The 18,835-nt window shown below is 40.8% G+C and overlaps 1 protein-coding gene across 13 annotated transcripts in view; it reads right to left on the bottom strand.

Annotated features, from left to right (window-relative positions):
* The window catches only part of DENND1A (DENN domain containing 1A), a 513,599-nt gene that overhangs the window by 273,433 nt on the left and 221,331 nt on the right, over nt 1-18,835 (bottom strand). For 12 of the 13 annotated variants that reach the window (XM_070518786.1, XM_070518780.1, XM_070518782.1 and 9 more), the window contains one exon: nt 1,288-1,357. In XM_070518786.1, the coding sequence (XP_070374887.1) occupies nt 1,288-1,357 (70 nt within the window). Of the gene's footprint in view, nt 1-1,287; nt 1,358-3,698; nt 3,814-18,835 lie in introns of those variants that run through there. The other variant, XM_070518785.1, reaches the window with a different exon arrangement.

Here is an 18,835-nt window from a genome sequence, read left to right as displayed (position 1 = left end):
GCGACTCTTAAGGAGATCCAAACAAAAAACAGCTTTCCCTCTCCCCAACCCCAATATTAGTGAACTGTGGTACCCTTCTTAATGGCGCATTTCTCAGTACTATTGTTCTACAGAAAACATCAGGGGAACAATTTCTCTAACATTTCATAATAATGTATCACTTTAACTAAAAATCTTAGGCCTTTTACAAAAAGAGAAAATGTAAGAAGTTAGATATATGGACAAATGTTCAACTCATCAATAATCAAAGAAATGCAATTAAAACAATGAGACTTGTTCACTTGTCAAATAAAGAATGAATTCAACAAATGATACTGGTGAGAGTATGGAGACCAAGACACTCTCGTACATTGCTAGTAAAGGGTATCTTTTAAGAAAACAGTACAATTCTTTTGCAAAGCAATTTGGTAAATGTTTTAAAAATGTTTGACCTTAAAATGCTCCTCTTAAGGAAACGACCCTAAATGAAGAAAATGCTTTATGTGCAAAGATGCTAATGGCTGTATTTACAACAGTGGAAAAACTTCAAATAATAAAAATTCCCAACAATAGAGAAACATTTCAGCAAATCAAAGTACATGACACAATGCTATGCAGCCATGAAAAATATTTACAACATTTTTACCAGCATGAGAGAAATGCTTCTGTTACTATGGCACCTGAAAAATGTGGGCTACAAAAGTCTAGCTATAGCTCCACTTGACCCTTGACATCCATGGAAGATACTTCAGCATATCATTTCTTCCAAAGTACAGGAAGGTATAGCTGAACTTTTTAAGTAGTTCTCAAACCCTTAAAAAAAGTCACTGTGAAAGCACAACAAAGCCTTAGTGAAACGGGACTCGGGACAGCTGGCTAGGTCACTTGCCAGTTAACTGTGTTACTCACAAATTCCAGCTTTGCCGCATGACATGAACAATTCAAACTTGTGCCTCAGCAAAATCATAATTTAATACATGTCATGAACTTGGAGGCCTGCTTGGGAATATTAGGTATTGTGAATATTAACTCTCTGAATGCTAAAGGTCTATTTTTTATTTAACTCAAAAAGTAAAGGAAGAAAACATCTCCAAATGCTAGAAATACTTATTTTAGGGAGGGAGGGGGACTTATCAGGAGTGATTTTTCTCCCCCTTCCTACTATTTTCTGAATTTTCCAAACTTTCTATAATAGGTATGCATTACTTTTTTGGTAAATGTTTTGATGAAATATAAGGCATGTATTACTTTCATAATCATAAAAATTAAAGTTGACTTGTTAAAAAGAATAAAATAAAAGGCAAATACCTGTCCTTTTGTCGTGTAATCTGCCAAGATGTTAAGTAGCTTATAAAATACTTCGAACCAGGGGAGATAGCTGGGGGAAGAAGAGGAAACATATGAAATATTAGTATGCATGTCAAAAAATTTAACCAGGAGCTAATTCAAGACTGGTACATTTCAGTTTTTCTCTATATCCTGAAGAGTCTCCCGGTCATAGGCTATGCTGGAAACACAGACTAGTAAAATGCTAATTATTTCTAGGATTTTAAAAAATTGCCTGGGTGAGGCAAAGGACTGAATATCCATTATAAATTATTCCCATGCCTCAGAGCTAGAACAGGCTCATAGAGAAGAAATTCAAAGCAGACTCTGCAATCAGGAACCGTCTCTGAATAGCCCCCCAGGCCTCTCCCACCACACCTACTCTTTCCAGGAAAGCTTCTATTCAAGTTTCTCATGATTGGACACACACAGCCACACACACATATAGCACCTCACTGCTGCCATCTGCAAGGTGTCTCAAAGGCTCCATGAGCCGAAAGCACTCATACTGTTACATCAAACATTCTACCTAAAATGAACCCTCTCTATACTTATTACAGGATGAGCTCTTATTCTCCATCCCTACTGCCCTCCACTGGGTCCTGACCATCACACCCCTTAAGTCCTGCAGCAGCTGGTCCTGACCTTACTCTGCCCTCTGTGCGGCTCTTAGAATGGTCTTACAAAATGCAAATCTAAGTAGCACATTGGATTAAATTCCTGCAATGGTGCCCCATCACTAGAGGACTTCTTAGGATGGTGTTTGGGGCTCTTCACTGTGTGGTCCATGACTGTCTTCTCTCTACTTACCCACATACACACTCCTCTCATTGCAGCCTCACTCTGAGAATGTCCAGGCATCCTCAAGCCTGCCTGAGCCTGCAAACACTTGGCCCTTTTCTCTCTGTGACCTTCATGGTCTAGTCTAGCTGATTTCTACTCATCCTCCTAACAGTCCCCTACCCTTTCCCTGTCCCAGCGTCTCATGCCCTAATTCCCTCCTCTCTGTGCTGCCCTGGTCACAGTATACTCCTGTTATAACATTCCACACACCACGTGGCACTCAATAGCATGTCAGTCTTTCCAACTGACTGTCCGCAAACAGAGAGGAAGGACCACGTCTTTCCTCACTTTGTTTGCCCAGGGTCAAGCTCAGAGCCTGGCATGCCCTCAGAGTTCAGTGTTGACTGAACAAACAGAACTAAACAAAGACTAAGAGCAAAGGCACATTAGTGCTAGAGAATTGTTAAAATACATCCCCACTCCTGAGAAGTTTTGTCACTTAATTTAAATGGCTTTGTTCTCCATAGGAAACTTCTCCAAAGCGACATCAAATAGTCCTGGAGAAGAGTGTCGTACCAAGTGCCTGCCGTCCCGCTCACTTCCGCCCTGCTGAGCTAAGTGTTCGCTAGTGATAGAGCCGGACACGAAGTGGAGTGCTGATGCTGTACGACTCCCTCCCGCCAGGCAGAGGGAAATCAGCACCCTGTACAGATTACCAGCTGTACTGCGGAGGGTAATAAATGAAGTGAGAGGCAATAGAGAGGACAGATAAAGTGCACAGCTCTCTATCATTACGTCTGTCTGAAGCCAGCACATGCTACTGTAAAATTTAAGTAGCTTATCAAAATATACTGATAAGCAACTTAACTTTTCACTTCTATGACAGCATTATCACTTATGTTAATATGTTTCAATCAGCTCTGGCAGCTGCATATTGACTATTACAGAGCAAATGACTGCTGCCACTTTACACGGCATTTACTTTGGCAGAGCAATGTAAACATTCAAGAGGGATTAGGGAGGAGATAAGTTTCTCCCTTCCTATTCTGTTAAATAAACCTCGGCAGAGTTAAAAGCCATTATAGTTGGAACAATAAATCCCCTCAGAAGAAAACTCTTGCCCAGATTAGAGGACTCTTAGTAAACAAATTCAACCAAGGATTACAAAGATTTTTTTTCCTGAAAGAAAAAATACCACTAGTTAAATCCAGCAATTGAAAGTCCGGAAAGTGAGGGGAAAAAATGCAAGAGGAGAAAATATTTTCTTGTCAGGAAACCATGGCCTCAAGTAAATGAGAGACGAGCTAAAGTCACTTTAGGAATACTTCATGAAGTGAGTTGGGGCAGGCTGGATTCTGATTATTTAGGACTGTGGTATATACACGGAAGCAGTTTTGGCCACTAGGTTCAAGTGACCAACATAGCAGGGCCCGGAACCTCGAGCCTCTGCGTCCTCCCCTTCTGTGAGGATGCAGGAAGGTGACATGATAGGACCACCTGGCCCCTAGCAGACAGCACCCAGGTTCTCACACTCAGCCTCAATCTCACCAAATCGATTCTTTTTGGCTACGCTAAGCAAAACCCTCAGCCAGAGGAGGTTCTGTAGTTACCCTGGAAATCAGCCATTTCGTTCTCCCTTCGGCCTGACCAGACACAACTGTTCCCCACATGTTGTCCCCTGTGCACTGACAGATGAATATCTAGTGATGGCAGTGTTAAGGTCTTGAAACCAAAACCCAGCTGTCTTCTTCTTCAAAGGATCCCTCGTTTCCCCTGTTGCGAGGCCAGGGTTCACAGCTGAACTTTATCCAGTGGCGTTTCCTGTACTGCTTCATTAGTGCTGGCACAACAGCTTCGCGCTGCCTGCGAGGTTGCAGGTGAGGATATGGAGACCCTCCACTCCATTTTGTGCTTGTCTGTCATCATGGAGTAAACACTGCTTCCCCATCTAGAGACAGGAAACAAACGCTCCATTACCCAGCTCCTCCCTGGACATCTAAAGGAGTTCCCAACATGGCTGAGCCTGCTGCACTTGCTACCTTTATACAACTGCTCACATCCTCAATGGCAGAGCATCACTGTGTAGTGGGCTCAGTCTAAGGCTCGGGCCAAAAAGACGAATAACAAAGGGTCCCTTCATTCAAGAAGGTCATGGTCCTGGTGGGAAAGAGAGATCTATACAACAAAGAGCAATAGTTTGGGTGGGGGGAGCTAGAACTCTTTCCCAAGTGTTTTATATAGCTTAGACTTTTGGAACAATCTATAGATGGAGCATTATCATGACCCAATCAGCAGAGCCTTGGTGGGGAAAAGCCAAAATGGGACAAGTTGGTTTCCAGGCACTGGTCTTGAACCAAGTTTCTCTCATCAAATTGTGGCTAAAGTAATTTGTCCCCAACTCTGCCCTCACGCCCTGGCCTGACAGTCAAATAGAGAGGTTTTTGTTTTGTGTGAGGCAATACAAAGTCTTAAACTTGCGAAGTGCTCACACAGCATCCAAGTATTCCTACACTCAGCCTCACTGACACGGCCTTCACAGGGCCTTGTAAGATGTGCAGGGCATATAGTCAAATGACCCACAGTCAGTCACCTTAAAAAGCCCTTAAATTGCCCCCAATATATAGAAGACATGATTTATGTAAACATGAAGTAGTTGGCCTGAGTTTGGGGGACAATTGAATGAAAACTATCTGTTTAAATCTATCACCTTGGTGAGCTGCTAATCCTCCAGCTGAGCTCAGGAATAGAGGCCAATTGAGGACACTTTTCTAATCTCACTCCACTGATTGGACTGTCAGGATAATCATTCCACTATTGTGTGTGTGTGTGTGTGTGTGTGTGTACACATATGTATGAGCGATCTTGTTCAAGTATGTGTATGATGAGATTCCACTCCAGTGTCATAAGTATTAACGTAGAAAACCATTATAGATTTTAAAAAGCTCTCCCACTTCTCTTACTAATAGTTCAGTTCGAAGCCGTGGGATGAGCCCAAGCAAGGTAGATGTGTATGTGTGTGATAGGGCACAATGGTGACAGAGGCTGACTAAGTCAAGGAAGGTAGCCAACTGGAAGAATAGTTGAGTAGGATGTCAGAGCTCAAGAATGGAGAGGAGGACATCTTCCTGTAGGGGAAACATGGCCCAGGGTGTTGGAGCCCGAGATGGGTGAGGAGGGTTCCCTGGTAAAGAAAAGTCAGGCCTCCAGCAGATAAGGAGGGAGCCCACACAGGAGGTAGCCTGGCATGGAGTGTCAGAACTCAAAACAGGTAAGGAGGGTATTTAAGTAGAGGTAAGGCCAGGCACCAGGTAAAGAAAGCATCTATGTTAGGAGAAAGAGGTTGAGTAGACTGGTGTTGGAACCTAAGAGGAGTAAAAAGAGCATCTGGAAGGCAGTCCGGTGTGGGAGGTCAGAGTCCAAGGGAGCAGCAGGGCTTGGCCAGAGTCCACGAAGTTAAGATGGATATCTTTGGTAGGAGATGGTGGCAGGGGCAGCCCTGCCTAAGACGTCAGGGTCCAAATGCGGTGAGGAAGACAGCCACAGAGGAAGGGGGCTATAGCACAAGGAGACTAGTAACATACTGGGGAACAGATAAAGACTGATGAAGCAAGTAAATATATAAAGGGAACCAAGCTTATTGCTATTAGAGAAGAGAGTTACAAATATGGATAGGGAGAAAATAAGAATGAACCCTATGGTGTTAAATTGGAATTTGATGTAACTGTGTGAAATCATGGAGATAGATAAAAGTAATAAAAATACAAATGTATGTATGTACATACCTATGGGTATATATTATACATACATTATATAGATATTCTCCAGCTCCAGCCCCTGAGGGGGCCCAGAAGCAGAGACACCCCAATTATAATGGGCACACTTAGTGCCCAGATCTTGGTTTCTAAGTGCCCTTCTCCACTAAAAGGAACCAGGGCTCCCTGAAGAAATGTCTGATTCCAGGGCTGGGGCTGGGAAATACCTTGTTGTGCTAGAAAAGAGGGCATTGCTCATCACATGACCAGGACATATCAACAAGACACAATCGTCAGTGTGGAGGGGCTCCTGCTGATAAAATCTGTGACAATTTGTGCCTCACAACAATAATGATAGAAAGACATTACATAATAATAAATAAAATAGGAAATCATGAGTCTATCCTGATACAAATAAATGAAGTGAAAGTTTGATGAGGAGAGGATGAAGATATTCATAATAAACTTTTTAATTACAAAGAGAAAAATAATGGAGAAGCCTGGGAGACACACTGTTTATGAAGTAATGAGACAAATTGAAATGGTGTGCCAATTAGTAGAATGCAATGAAAAGAACACAGAACATTTCTATCATATTCCTGTCACAGAAGTAGAACCTAGTCCTGAGGAAACATCAAATAAACCCAAACTGAGGGACTTTCTACAAATTAATAGCCTAAATGTCAAGTTCATAAAAGTCTAGGAAACACTGAGGAGCTGTTCCAGAATAAGAAGACTAAAAAGACACGACAACTAAATGCAACAGGTGATTCTGACCTACATCATGTATATACACATATACACAAACATGAATGGGAGGGTCCAAGTATTATATGGTGCTATTGTATCAAAATTAATACTAATTATCTGATTTTGATGATTGTAATGTAGTTATGTAAATGAATTTTTTTTAATACACACTAATGTATTTAGGGGTTACTGGGTATTATTTTGGCGACATTTCCCAAATGGGGCATTTGTATTATAGTCAGGATTTTTCTGTATGTTTGTTATTCTTTCAAATTAAAATAAAATGGAGAGTAGAGAATCTAAAGGGTCTCTTCTTCCATAAAAATTAGCATAAGTAGACCAACTAGAGTATATAGAATAACAACATGAGTTGAGAAAACAAAATAAAACTTTTAAAACCGTGACTATGGGGAAGGGCATCAAATGGAGAGAACAGCTGGTTACAACTGTGGAAGTCAATACTCATCACACAGAGAAGGCTGAGCTTCAGCTAAGTCTTGAAAGAGGTTGTTCTCAGTATACAGGGGGAAGGTTGGAAGGGATCGGGATAAAGAGTATCACAGGTAGGAAAAAACTCATGAGCAATGGCTTGCAGGTACAAACCACGGGGCCTGATTTCAGAACTGTGTGCAGCTGGAAAAGCCAGAGACCAGGGTATCAGGCTCAAAGGCAAAAGATGAGATGGGCGGCAGAAGGGCCAGACCCTAGAGGGCCTCTCATACGTCAGACCGATGGGCCTCCTCTTTATTCCATAATCAGTGGGGAACTAACGGGACAGTTAAAAAGGAGTAACATTCTAAGGATGAGTACTTAGAACCAGGTAGAAAGTGATTATTTTCCCCTCAGGGTAGCCCAGTGGATTTCAGTCTTACCAGAACCAGTGTCCACTCTACTATCCTAAAAAGAAAATCCTAGAAAATATCATCTAGTTATATACACGATTTGTAAAAGATCACTATAATGCTCTGGCTCAATATAAAAAGGAAATAAAACAAAAAGTACTTTGTACTAAACTTGGACCATTTAAACACTCAGACACCATTATATTAGAAGATGTAACGAAGCAGTACCTCCCTGAGGGGGACCCGTGGCGGAGCTGCTTCTACTCATGTCTGGAATAATGAGTTTAAGGCTGAGAAGGGGGACACAGAATATGGTCTTTCCATTTTTCTTGGTGATTTCCACTGCCTGAAGAGCTCTTAAAATTCCGTCTTGGGTACTCTCAGAGAGGTATCCTTTCTTTTCTTACTTCCTGTCAGCAGATTTTGCCAAGAATCATCAGATGACAAAGCATCCCTTGGTTAAAGCTATCTGGCATTCAGTATTTAAAGCTTTCATATTAAAAACTAAAAAGCCCCCCAAATTTACAAAGGCAGAGCAGCATGGCATACGCTGGAGAGAACAAAGACGTGAGTCCAATAACCCTGGGTGAATCTCAGTTCTGATACTTACTACTTGTGACACCTGAGGAAAGCAATCACCTCTCAAAGACTGTTTCCTCTTCTATAAAAAGATATATACCAAATAACTAATGTAACTGATGTAGACAGAGATACCCAATCTGGCACCTGGAATACTCTTCCTGTCCCTCTCTGCCCAACCCTCTGGCCAATCTCTGCTTTGGGAAGCTCTCTTTGATTCCTGGTGTCTGGGTCAGAGGCTCCTCCAGGTCTCTGTGTAGGAATTCCTCATGCCCCACAGTCACAAAAGTGGATAGGAAAGCACAAGCTGTTATATGACAAAAATATGCACCAATGATGTGACCGCTTAAACCAGTAAGTCCCCACTCAGCCCTTCTGGTTTGACCTAGTATCTACCTCTGTTTCTCTGTCAGTGTCTCGGTTGGTCAAACATCCACAGTAAAATGCAAGTAAAACTAGAACCTCTGCAAAGGATGTAGGATTTCATGAAGCCCTGGTTAGAGATGCTGGACACCTGTTTAGAATTGAGGCAGAGTGAACCACAAATGAAGACCTGGCAGCATCAGACCAAGTAACAAGGGAGAAAGAGAAAAATCAAGAAAAGCAAGGATGGTGGCAAAACAGTCACATCAAAAGAAAATGAATTCAACATCAAAGGATTAAGAGAGGTCTTGGGGAAACTGATCAAGTCCTCAAATACTTTGGGAAAAATGGCTCCTTTTATGATAATGCTGTAAAAGTGAAACAAGAAGTGTTATGTCAGAAAAATTATAACCCTCCCCCTAAAAAACCACTTGGCTCAAGGGGCCAGCCACTATGGTGGCATAGTGGTTAAGGTTCACACTCCCCACTTCGGCAGCCCAGGGGTTTGCCGGTTCGGCTCCTAGGCATGGACACACACACTGCTTGTCAAGCCACACTGTGGCAGGTGTCCCACATACAAACTAGAGGAAGATGGGCACAGATATTAGCTCAGGGCCAATCTTCCTCAGCAAAAAGAGGAGGACTGATGGTGGATGTTAGCTTAGGGCTAATCTTCCTCAAAAAACAAAACAAAATGAAAAATCCCCAAAACTGCTCAAGAAGACTCTAATGTGTCAGTGCATCAAGCCCCATAACTTCTACAGAGTCTGCTTCAAACTCTTCCTTCTTCTCTCATCTGCAACCCATCCTCTTGCTCTTCAGAAGATACTCTTCTCCCAAACTTACTGAAGGAAAAAAGCTCTAACATGAGCTTTCCTCTCTTCTACTCCTATACTTCTCATGCCTTCTCCTCTCTCTCCTAACGGGAGGTGGGAAATATGGAAGACTCTAGCTCCCAATCACACTGGCTTCTATAAGACATATCTTCTCCCCCATCATGCTCAGCTGACAAGCATACCCACCTCTGAGCACAATCAAAACCACCCAGGTGTGCTGGTCTACAATTCTCAAACTACAGCCTTAGCACCAAGGTGTACACGTTCCTCCCCATGAGCAAAGCACACTACATCCTCCTGAGCTAACCACATTAAGCTTCAATGAACATTTTCTGGAATTTAAAGTTAAGGTGACATTTACAGTCCAAACATCACACATTTCCAGATCATTCATTTTTCAAATGTTGCAGTCAGTCATCCATCAAACCACATATTCCCCCACATTTATTAAGCTCCATCCAATAAATGCCTGGCACTCTGCAAGGTGCATGGGGAATGATACTCAGGTCGCAGCATTTGGGGCAGATAATAGCAGCACTGGGTTAGTGCTATGATAGAGGTTCATAACAGGAACAAGGAAGTTCTGGAAAGCCTTCCCACAGGAAATGACACTTTGCTGATCAACTCTACACAGACTGCAAAGTCAGGAGACCTACCTGGGTCTGAGTATCAGTTCTGTCACTAGCTGTGGCCCGAGCCATGCTTCTCCTCCCCAGTGTGTGAAATGGAGACATACTACCTACCCTCACGTGGCTGTTGTGATGGTGACACATATGTGAATGCACCTACCACTGTGCCTAGAACAGAGTGAGTAACATTTTTCCCTGATAAAATCGTACTCTTATTGCTAGTAAGATCAAAAGTCAGAGAAACCTAAATAAGAGAAAAAACAGCCCCTCTTTGGGAGATCAGAGCCAGTCTTGCTCAGTCTGAGCATTGGGCTTTGCTCACAGCTGCTAATCTCAAATGTAAATTTATTATGGTATCCAGTTAAGCTCAAGAATCTCTGATTTATATCCGTAATTAACATCCCATTGTGATACCTATTACATCCATGCAGGAAAATATATTGTATGTACTGAATGAGTAGAAATATTAATTTGCATTAGGAAAAAACACAGAAAGCTCCCATAAAACATCTGTGCCTACATAAATCTACCCAAACACACACTTGGATCTGATTTTGGAAACAAGGCTCTTTTCTCTCTTGATGGGTATTCAATAATTGTTGCTTTTAGAGAGCGGATTTGTCGCCTTCTTTTCTATGACAGTATTACTGTGATTGAGGGAGATTGCTCAGGAGGAAAGCACAGAGGCACTTTTCTGTTATCACCGGTGAAGTGTTGGTAACAGAAGATCTTTAGAGTAATGACACCCGCACTGACAATTCCGTGTAATTCTCAGATATTTTCCATTGAGCCCAGAGAGGGTGAGCACATAGGCCTTTCATCATTTTCCTAAGAGAGTTTATGATGCTGTCCATTCCTGTATTTACACACCTGCAAGTTTTTTTCCTCATTCAGAGCATCTTATTTTATGGCTTAAATTACTACTGTAATATAATATAATGTGTTAGTGAGTTTCTAACCAAGGCCCACCTTATGGAAGCTTTCATAGACTAAAAGAGAAATACATTGTCTCTACTGAAAAAAAAAAAAAAAAACACAACAAAGGGAAGAAATGGCTACACAAGAAGTCCTGTCCTACTTTCAGTAATAAACAACAAAATTAATCATCCCAATGAGATGCCATTTAATATCATTCTCATTTTAGAGCTAGGAAGTGGCAGCTAACAGGGAAAGGGTGGAAAAACATTTATCAGGTGTTAGGTGCTTTGAAATATTATTCTTTACAACAACTCTATGAGATGAATTATTATCCAGATGAGAAAACCGAGTCTCAGAAAAGTGAAATGACTTACCTAGGACAACACAGCTACTGAAAGCACAGCTCAGACACAAGTATGATTTCATACAACACAATGTTAGTTGTACAACACGATCAAGTATAATGATCAATCCTGAGATTAGGATTTAAAAATCTCACCTTGTGGTTCTCACTGTAATTCCCTGATAAAATGAAAGCTTGCCTCCAAAACCCCCCTCAGCTCTAAGTGTTCTGAGCAATTCAGTGTTGGCTGCCTCCCAACAATGCAGCGTGTTTTCTTACTTTGCCAGCTCCAGGGACACTAGTCATGTGTCAGCTCTTTATTGCTTTAGGAATTAGTGTACAAGTTATATTCAGAAACTCAAATATAAATAGCTTGATTTACAATGTTTTAATCAAACCTGGCAGAATAGGTATCCTAAGTTTCCAGTGCTCCATGTTGAGACCTGATGTCTCTGCTACCTTCGATGCGTATTTTTAAGAACTTATCTAGAAAAACCCTGGCCTGTGTCATAGATTCTTAAACAGACTGTGTTGCCTTTTTTAATTTAAAGTATAAAGCTTTAAATGTATGCTTATGGTGACAATTAAGGAAATGGTAGATTAGACAGGGCATCAGTTTTCCACGAATAGCACTCATTTAAGTTCATTTCTACCCCAGATCTCCGCTTGAATGTTAGATCATTCAATCGCAAATCTCTCTATAAAAGTGTCTGGCTGTCTCTTAAACCCATTTACGCTCTATGCTTCAAGGCCTTTTCCTGGCAACTTTTTCCATATGCTTAACTTCTTTCAGGAAAGCAGTTCTGTCTCAATTCACAAAACAGCACACCAATCAACACAAGCAGGCAGGCAGGTAAAGAAAGGAAGAAGGAGAGACAGGCACACAGAGAGAAAGTAGGATATGAATGTAGCTGGTCCAATAAAAGTAATGTTTTAGAAGGCAAAGAGTTTTGGCCAAAAGAAAACTAACCTAGCACCTAGCCCCAAGCAATCAGACAGCCCTGCACTTGAATTTATAACCCAAACACCCAGTACCATATGCAACCTGAGAACACAACTGGTAGCACTACTGGGGATTTATGACTTATGACTTGTTCATATTTAATTTGTAACCAAACACTTCCCCTTCCTCTTAGCTACCTTAGAACTCTTGATTAACTCTTGTTTTCACAGGTCAGAGGTTAAATAAAGGAAGGGAAGCATACTGGGGTGAGATTGCCCAGAGCACCACTTCCAAGAGTGACCTGTGTGAGGAACATTAAAATAAGTGATAAGCCTAGAGATTGTTCCAGACAGCTGATGTTCAAAGCCTCCCTTGGGGATGAAGTAGGACCTTACAACTAAGAGAGCTGGCAAGAAAGACAGACAGGAAACTGCTCTCAAGTTACCTTTCATGACAGAGCAACTCTCTCACCAAGAGGTTTCTCCAAAATGTCTTTGGAAACGAGACTGAGGGTTCTGAGGGAAGGTAAACAGGAATTTGTGCAAGCCAAGCAGCCCTTCTCCTTGCTTCATTCTGCCACAGGCATCTGTCTTGCCCGCCAGACCCTTCTACTCCAAAGAAAACCTCCACTGTTACCTCATTTTGTACCAGACCTGGGCCAGACTGAGGGAAGCAAATTTCTTTGTATAAAATTAATCACACAGAGGTGCAGCCAACCTACTGAACAGGGTATAATCTGTCCAACTGCAGGATCCACCTAGTTCCAAGTACCTTTACTGCTGGGCTGCTCCTGATGTACCAAACAGGTAAAAATAATAATAGTAGTGGCCACCATTTATTCTGGAATTACCAAGTGCCAGGAGCCTTATATGCATTTGCTTATTTACTCCTCATACTAATTGTATTAAATGGGTACCATCATATCCCCAGATAACAAATAAGGAAATTGAAGCACAGAAAGGGTAAATAACTGGCCTACAGTCACACAGCCACAAAGTAGATCAGGGTAGAATGCAGATTTGTGCGACTTACTATACCAGTAGGTACTTTTCTGAAAGAAATTTCTCTCAGGGAATGGTATCAGTGAAGTGCACGTTAGACAGCACATATGCTTTACATTCGATTAGATGTTTTCTAATTGTCAAAGTGGGACAATCATCAAGCTCATTTGTTTTATAGATTGCATGCATGCATGCGTGCATGCATTCGTTTCATTTATTCATTGCCTAATGTAAGCCAGGCACTGGGTAGAGGCTTGAATAAGGCGTAGCTTCCACTAAAGTAGGTCCCTGGTTTAGATTTGTATGTGAAACCATTATGGCATTAGGAATGATCTGATAGAGGCATCAACAAAACTTGGAAAATGTGAGAAGTAATGGCTGGGCCACCCTGCATGGAGGTGAGGCGTGCCTTCCTTCTGCACCATAACCACATAACAGACACAGCATGCAACAGGCAGTTTCCTCCAGTGAGCCCTTCAACAACATGGAGAAACCCAATCTGGAGCAACCCGAGGAGATGGGAATCCACCACAGGGTAATCAGAGTTGAAACATAAAATGCCATCACTCTGTTATACCCTGATAAAAAATCCTACCCCTCAGCCACTCCTTATTTTTTAAATAATCTTTGTGCTTATAGTTTATTGCTTTATTATAAACCAAGGGACACAGTCTGTAATGTTACAAAAGCCTAAAATTGGTGTTATTAAGCTCCCTCAAAATATGGTAGCTCAGAAGAAGGTGAAGTGTTTGGTTAAACAAGTCGTAAGTCATAAATCCTCAGTAGTACTACCAGTTGTGTGTTCCCTCAAAATAAACCCTAAAAACTAATCTTTAGAGAAAGGAGGCTCAACCAGCAAACCTTCTGGCAGAAATAGGTTTCTCTGATATAAATTCTTTGATTTTTTTTTTTTTTTGAGGAAGATTAGTCCTGAGCTAACTGCTGCCAATCCTCCTCTTTTTGCTGAGGAAGACTGGCCCTGAGCTAACATCCGTGCCCATCTTCCTCTACTTTATATGTGGGACCCCTACCATAGCATGGCTTGCCAAGCAGTGCCATGTCCGCACCCAGGATCCGAACCAGTGAACTCCGGGCCGCCGAGAAATGGAACATGTGAACTTAACCGTGTGCCACCGGGCCAGCCTCTCTGATATAAATTCTTAAACTCACATATATGAGAGAGCAGGAAAGTTGTGTTCAACAAGCACATAACTACTGAAAGCAGAATATTAAAAAGAAGGTCAGAAAATGTATGTGTGAATTATTTTTACTATATTTTCACCAGTATTAAATGTTGTGGCTTAATTTTTTGGTAATATATTTTAAACGGTAGTTTTTTATTATGTATAATAGCAAAACATATACACATGCAGCTAAACATATGATAAGAGAATGGTTAAATAAATTATGGTAAATCCAGGCAATAGAAAATTAAGATATTTTTAATGACATAGGAAAATGCCCATGAAATAATATAGACTGAAAAGAAGGAATATTCACAACTACGTATCATATGCAATCAAATACACCCATAGAAAGACTAGAAAAAAAGATAAAAAATTAATAGTGGTTATCTCCAGGTTATGGGATTGTAGATAACTTTTTGTTTCCTTCTACATTCTTTTTTACATTTTCTATGGCTTATATATTGAGCATGCAGTGCCTTAAAAATTAGAAAAAAGTTGTTTTGTCTTTTAAGTACCCTGTGTTATTCATAATTGCAAATACTTGGGAAAAAGCTAAAAGTACAATAGTTCACGATAAATTATGAACCATCAAAATGATGGAATATTATATATTAGAATCACACTATAGAAAAATATTTTAACACAGAAAAATATTTATAATATATTTAGATATAAAAGCATGCTGTACAATACATACAAATCAGTTTTCATTTTTGTGTTTTCCTATATTGTTCAAACTTTCTACAATAAATATGTATTACTTTTATTAACTTTTAAATAAAAAAACAGCCACATGTGTGATTCCTCCCAGCCCACCAACTTCCCAGTCATCTTGCTTGGTGGTATGGAGGAGGATTGGTCAGGCAGAGCAGAACCAAAAGCCTACCTTCTTGTTTCTTTAAATGTGCTTAATAACAGTGATGACCCAGTTCCCAAACAGGCTCTCTGGATGAAATGGAAGTTTGCGCTCTTTAACAAACTGGTCACGCCACAGTCTCATGCTTTTTCCACTGCACTATGCTTATCATGGATCTCAGGTCCAGGGCAGGAGTGGTTGACTAGTAACGTTTTCAGTGACTTTCCTTAATGTGGGAGCAGTCAGCCTCAATAAACCCTGGTGGGCCTCAGAAAGTGAGACACACTCACTTATCCAAGGCCACCCTAAGTTGAGAAGGAAAGAAACAAGGGTCAGAATCTATTTTCCCCAGTTAGATTTTGAGGCCAAGTCTTCAAGGCTGGATCATTCATAAATATTTAGTAAGCATCAATATATGTCAGTCCTGTACGAGACAGCCAGGACAAATATATGAACAAGACATAGTGCTGTCTCCTCGAGAAACCTAAGTCTTGTAGGGGAAGAGAGACATGTGAACGGTCAACCACAATGCAATGAGAGGATGCTGTGATACACCTGGGCACCCAAAGCTGTGGGAACACTGAAGAAGAGCATCTCAACTAGACAGGTGTATCAACTAAACGAGGAAGAGAAGTTAGATGAAAGAAAAGTGCACTTCCAATATTCCAGAGGCACAGAGACAATGAACTGTAAATGGCTTGAGGTGGCTGAATCCCACGTAAGGGCGGGACAAAAGGCTTCTCTGTGTGACTTTTTAGGGGGGAGGGTGGGGATGGGGCTCGAGAGCAGATTCCTGGCAGTAGTAGATGATGAGACTAGAGAAATCCAGAGACCAGCTTGTGAGGAGTTTTATGTGCAAGACCAGGGAGTTTAGCTCTTTTCCTGAAAGCAAAGAAGAGTTCTAAACAGAGGAGGGATTTGATCAGACTTTTCGTTTTAGAAGATCGTATTAACAACAGAGTGGAAGATGAATTGGAAGGGGGAGTCTGGAAGCAGACAAACTCAAAGGTTTTAAGATCCATGTAGCTGGTATACGTCCTCAAGGAAGAAGGAGGTTCTAAAAGTGAACACTTCTGTCAGTGCTCTTTTAATTATTTAAATAAATTATTGAATGCAATGAAAAAAAGGATTTGGCTCTAGCAGAAGAGCCAAAAAGTGAGCTCCTGTCAGGCAAAGGTTGGCCCGAAGAGCGAGCCTCCTTCAGAAGCTGCAGGTGTGGTTCCCCTGCCTACTAGCAGCCTCCCCCTGAGCTGTCACTTCATCCTTCCAAGCCCACTTTCCTTTGCAAAAGGCCAAAACCTCCTATTTTCCTAACAAGGCCATGATACGGAACAAATTAAGCAATTTAATACAAATTTAGTGATAATAGTTTAACGCAAATAATACAAAGCGCCCATCACAGTTCACAGACCATACCAGGCACTCAAAAATAGGTAGCTTCTGTTCTGCTAGGCAGGAGAGGTCTACTTCCTCTCTCAGGAGAAGGAGTGGTTCTAAGCAATATTTTGGATTATTTTAAAGGCCTTTAAAATGCTGAGTGCCACAAGCAAATGTATATTCTTTACAATTACTTTTAAGGTTATATTGTGGGCCAGGATCAACAGATTTTATTAGTATTTATCCACTTGACACAAGATAAAGATTTCATTTCAAAGACAGAATGAAAGCAAAGGAGGAAAAGATAGGGAGCATAAACACTTCATCAGTATTTTTTCAATCATTCCTCAATGAATGACTCTTAAGATAACACTGCAAGTAATTCCTCATGCTTCCCTGACTGAAGAAATATCATATATTGTTCTTAACTAATTAAATAAGACTTAACCCTAGAAGATTTAGTATACTATAGTGATATAAAAGATAGCAACAGTAATAAGACTCTAAGAGTTATCACTAAACAAACATATTGATGTTAACATTTTTACCTTTCACAAACGTTTGAACTTCACTTTTATGGGTCTAAAATAGAGGAGCTTCAGCTAAAGACCAGTTCTCGACACTGAGCCATTCAGGGGATGGAAATGAAAATATCTAATACCTCAGGTGTGGTAATACCTCAAGCATTGGACCAAGCAGTTCAAGGGGCATCATGTTTACTCCTCATCTCTACTCTCCACCTCAGCTACATGACATGGGTATCTTCAGCTATAACTAACAAAGAAGAAACAAAGGCTCAAAGACGTGCAGTGACTTGCTCAAGATCGCCAAGCTAGTAAGGTGGTAGTCAGGATTTGAAGTAAGGTCTTTGGGTTCCAAAGCTCACAGTCCTTTTTCTTTTTTATAAATCAAGTTTGAATTATACTTTACATACAATAAAACCTGCCCATTCTATATGTACATTTAGAGAAATTTTGTTCACGATATACAACTGTGTAAACACCAACACAATCAATATATACAAGATTTCCAGGATCCCAAAATGCTCCCTTGTACCCCATTCAAGTCAATCTTCTTCACCCCTCATGGGGTGTCTATTAATGTATCATAGTTCTTACCACACTATATTGAGATCATCTGTTTACCACCTACCTTTTTCAAAACTAACTTCTTTTTAACAATTAAAATTCACTATTATGGATGTACAGTTCTACGAGTTTTGACAGACACATACAGTGGTATAACAGCCACAGACAAGACACAGAATACTTCCATCACACACCACTCAATTTGCTTCTGCTGCTCCTTTGTAGTCAACCCTTCCCCTACCTCCAGAATCTGACCTATTTCCTATTCCTATAATTTTGCCTTTTTCAGAAGTCATATAAATGAAATAAGACAATATTATCATGATCTAGCATGGCTTCTATCATGACTTTTTATGCCACACTGTATATTTGAGTCTCTTTCCCACTGCTGACCAATGAAGGACAAGTTTAAATAGTAACATATTTCCCGTGGGCATTCCCATGTATCACGCTCCATGGCACTAGCTGTTGCTCTATCCCAAGCGAGGGGATATTACAGGAATACTTTCAGTCCACCTAATGTATTAAAACAATATATCATTCACAAACTTCATTAGCTATGTTATTTAACACTAACAAATTACTTGAGACACATCTCACCTGTGAATGAAATAAACAAGTCTGTCTACACAGGGGTTGTAGTGTATTATACCTCTGTATCATACCATGTTTTCTCCTAACTAAGAAACCATGCCCAACCCAGAAATCTGACCATAAACTATGGGTACGGCCAAGGATTTGTTCCATGACCAGAAAAAACAGAACCCAAGCTCTCTTCCTCTTGGCCCAACCAGGTGAAGCAAAAGAGGTCTAAGAGAAGCCAGCTGCTCTAAACTATTCGACCCTCTCATTTTATAGCAGACGGAACAGAAGTCCAGAGAGTGGAAGGGACTTACCCAGAGTCAAAAAGACATCTCAACAAGTCCGGAAGTAGTTATCTCTGTCCCTACTGAATGGCCAATGCCCCACTATTACTCTCTCTTCTCTTTTTCTGCTATGCCTCCTACCAAGAAGGACGCAAAAGAATACGGTTTCTCTTGTCCAAGAGAATGTATAGTAGAGTAGTTGCTGTCTTCAGTATCCAGAATTGTCCTGAAAGATCAAAATTTCAACTGGATTCCACAGGGAATTCCCATAGTCCCTTACTAACCAGGATTTGAAATGATGTCTGTTTAGCGCCAAACCTGATGATCCTTCTGTCTAGTACATATTTTGGTATCTATTCTGACACCCATTTGGCTTTAGTATTCTATAGCTCATTTGGTCATCAAACATTTATTGAC

Source organism: Equus asinus, chromosome 10 (genome assembly GCF_041296235.1).
Source record: "Equus asinus isolate D_3611 breed Donkey chromosome 10, EquAss-T2T_v2, whole genome shotgun sequence".
NCBI lineage: Eukaryota > Metazoa > Chordata > Mammalia > Perissodactyla > Equidae > Equus > Equus asinus.
This window is presented reverse-complemented; position numbering and strand designations above follow the sequence as displayed.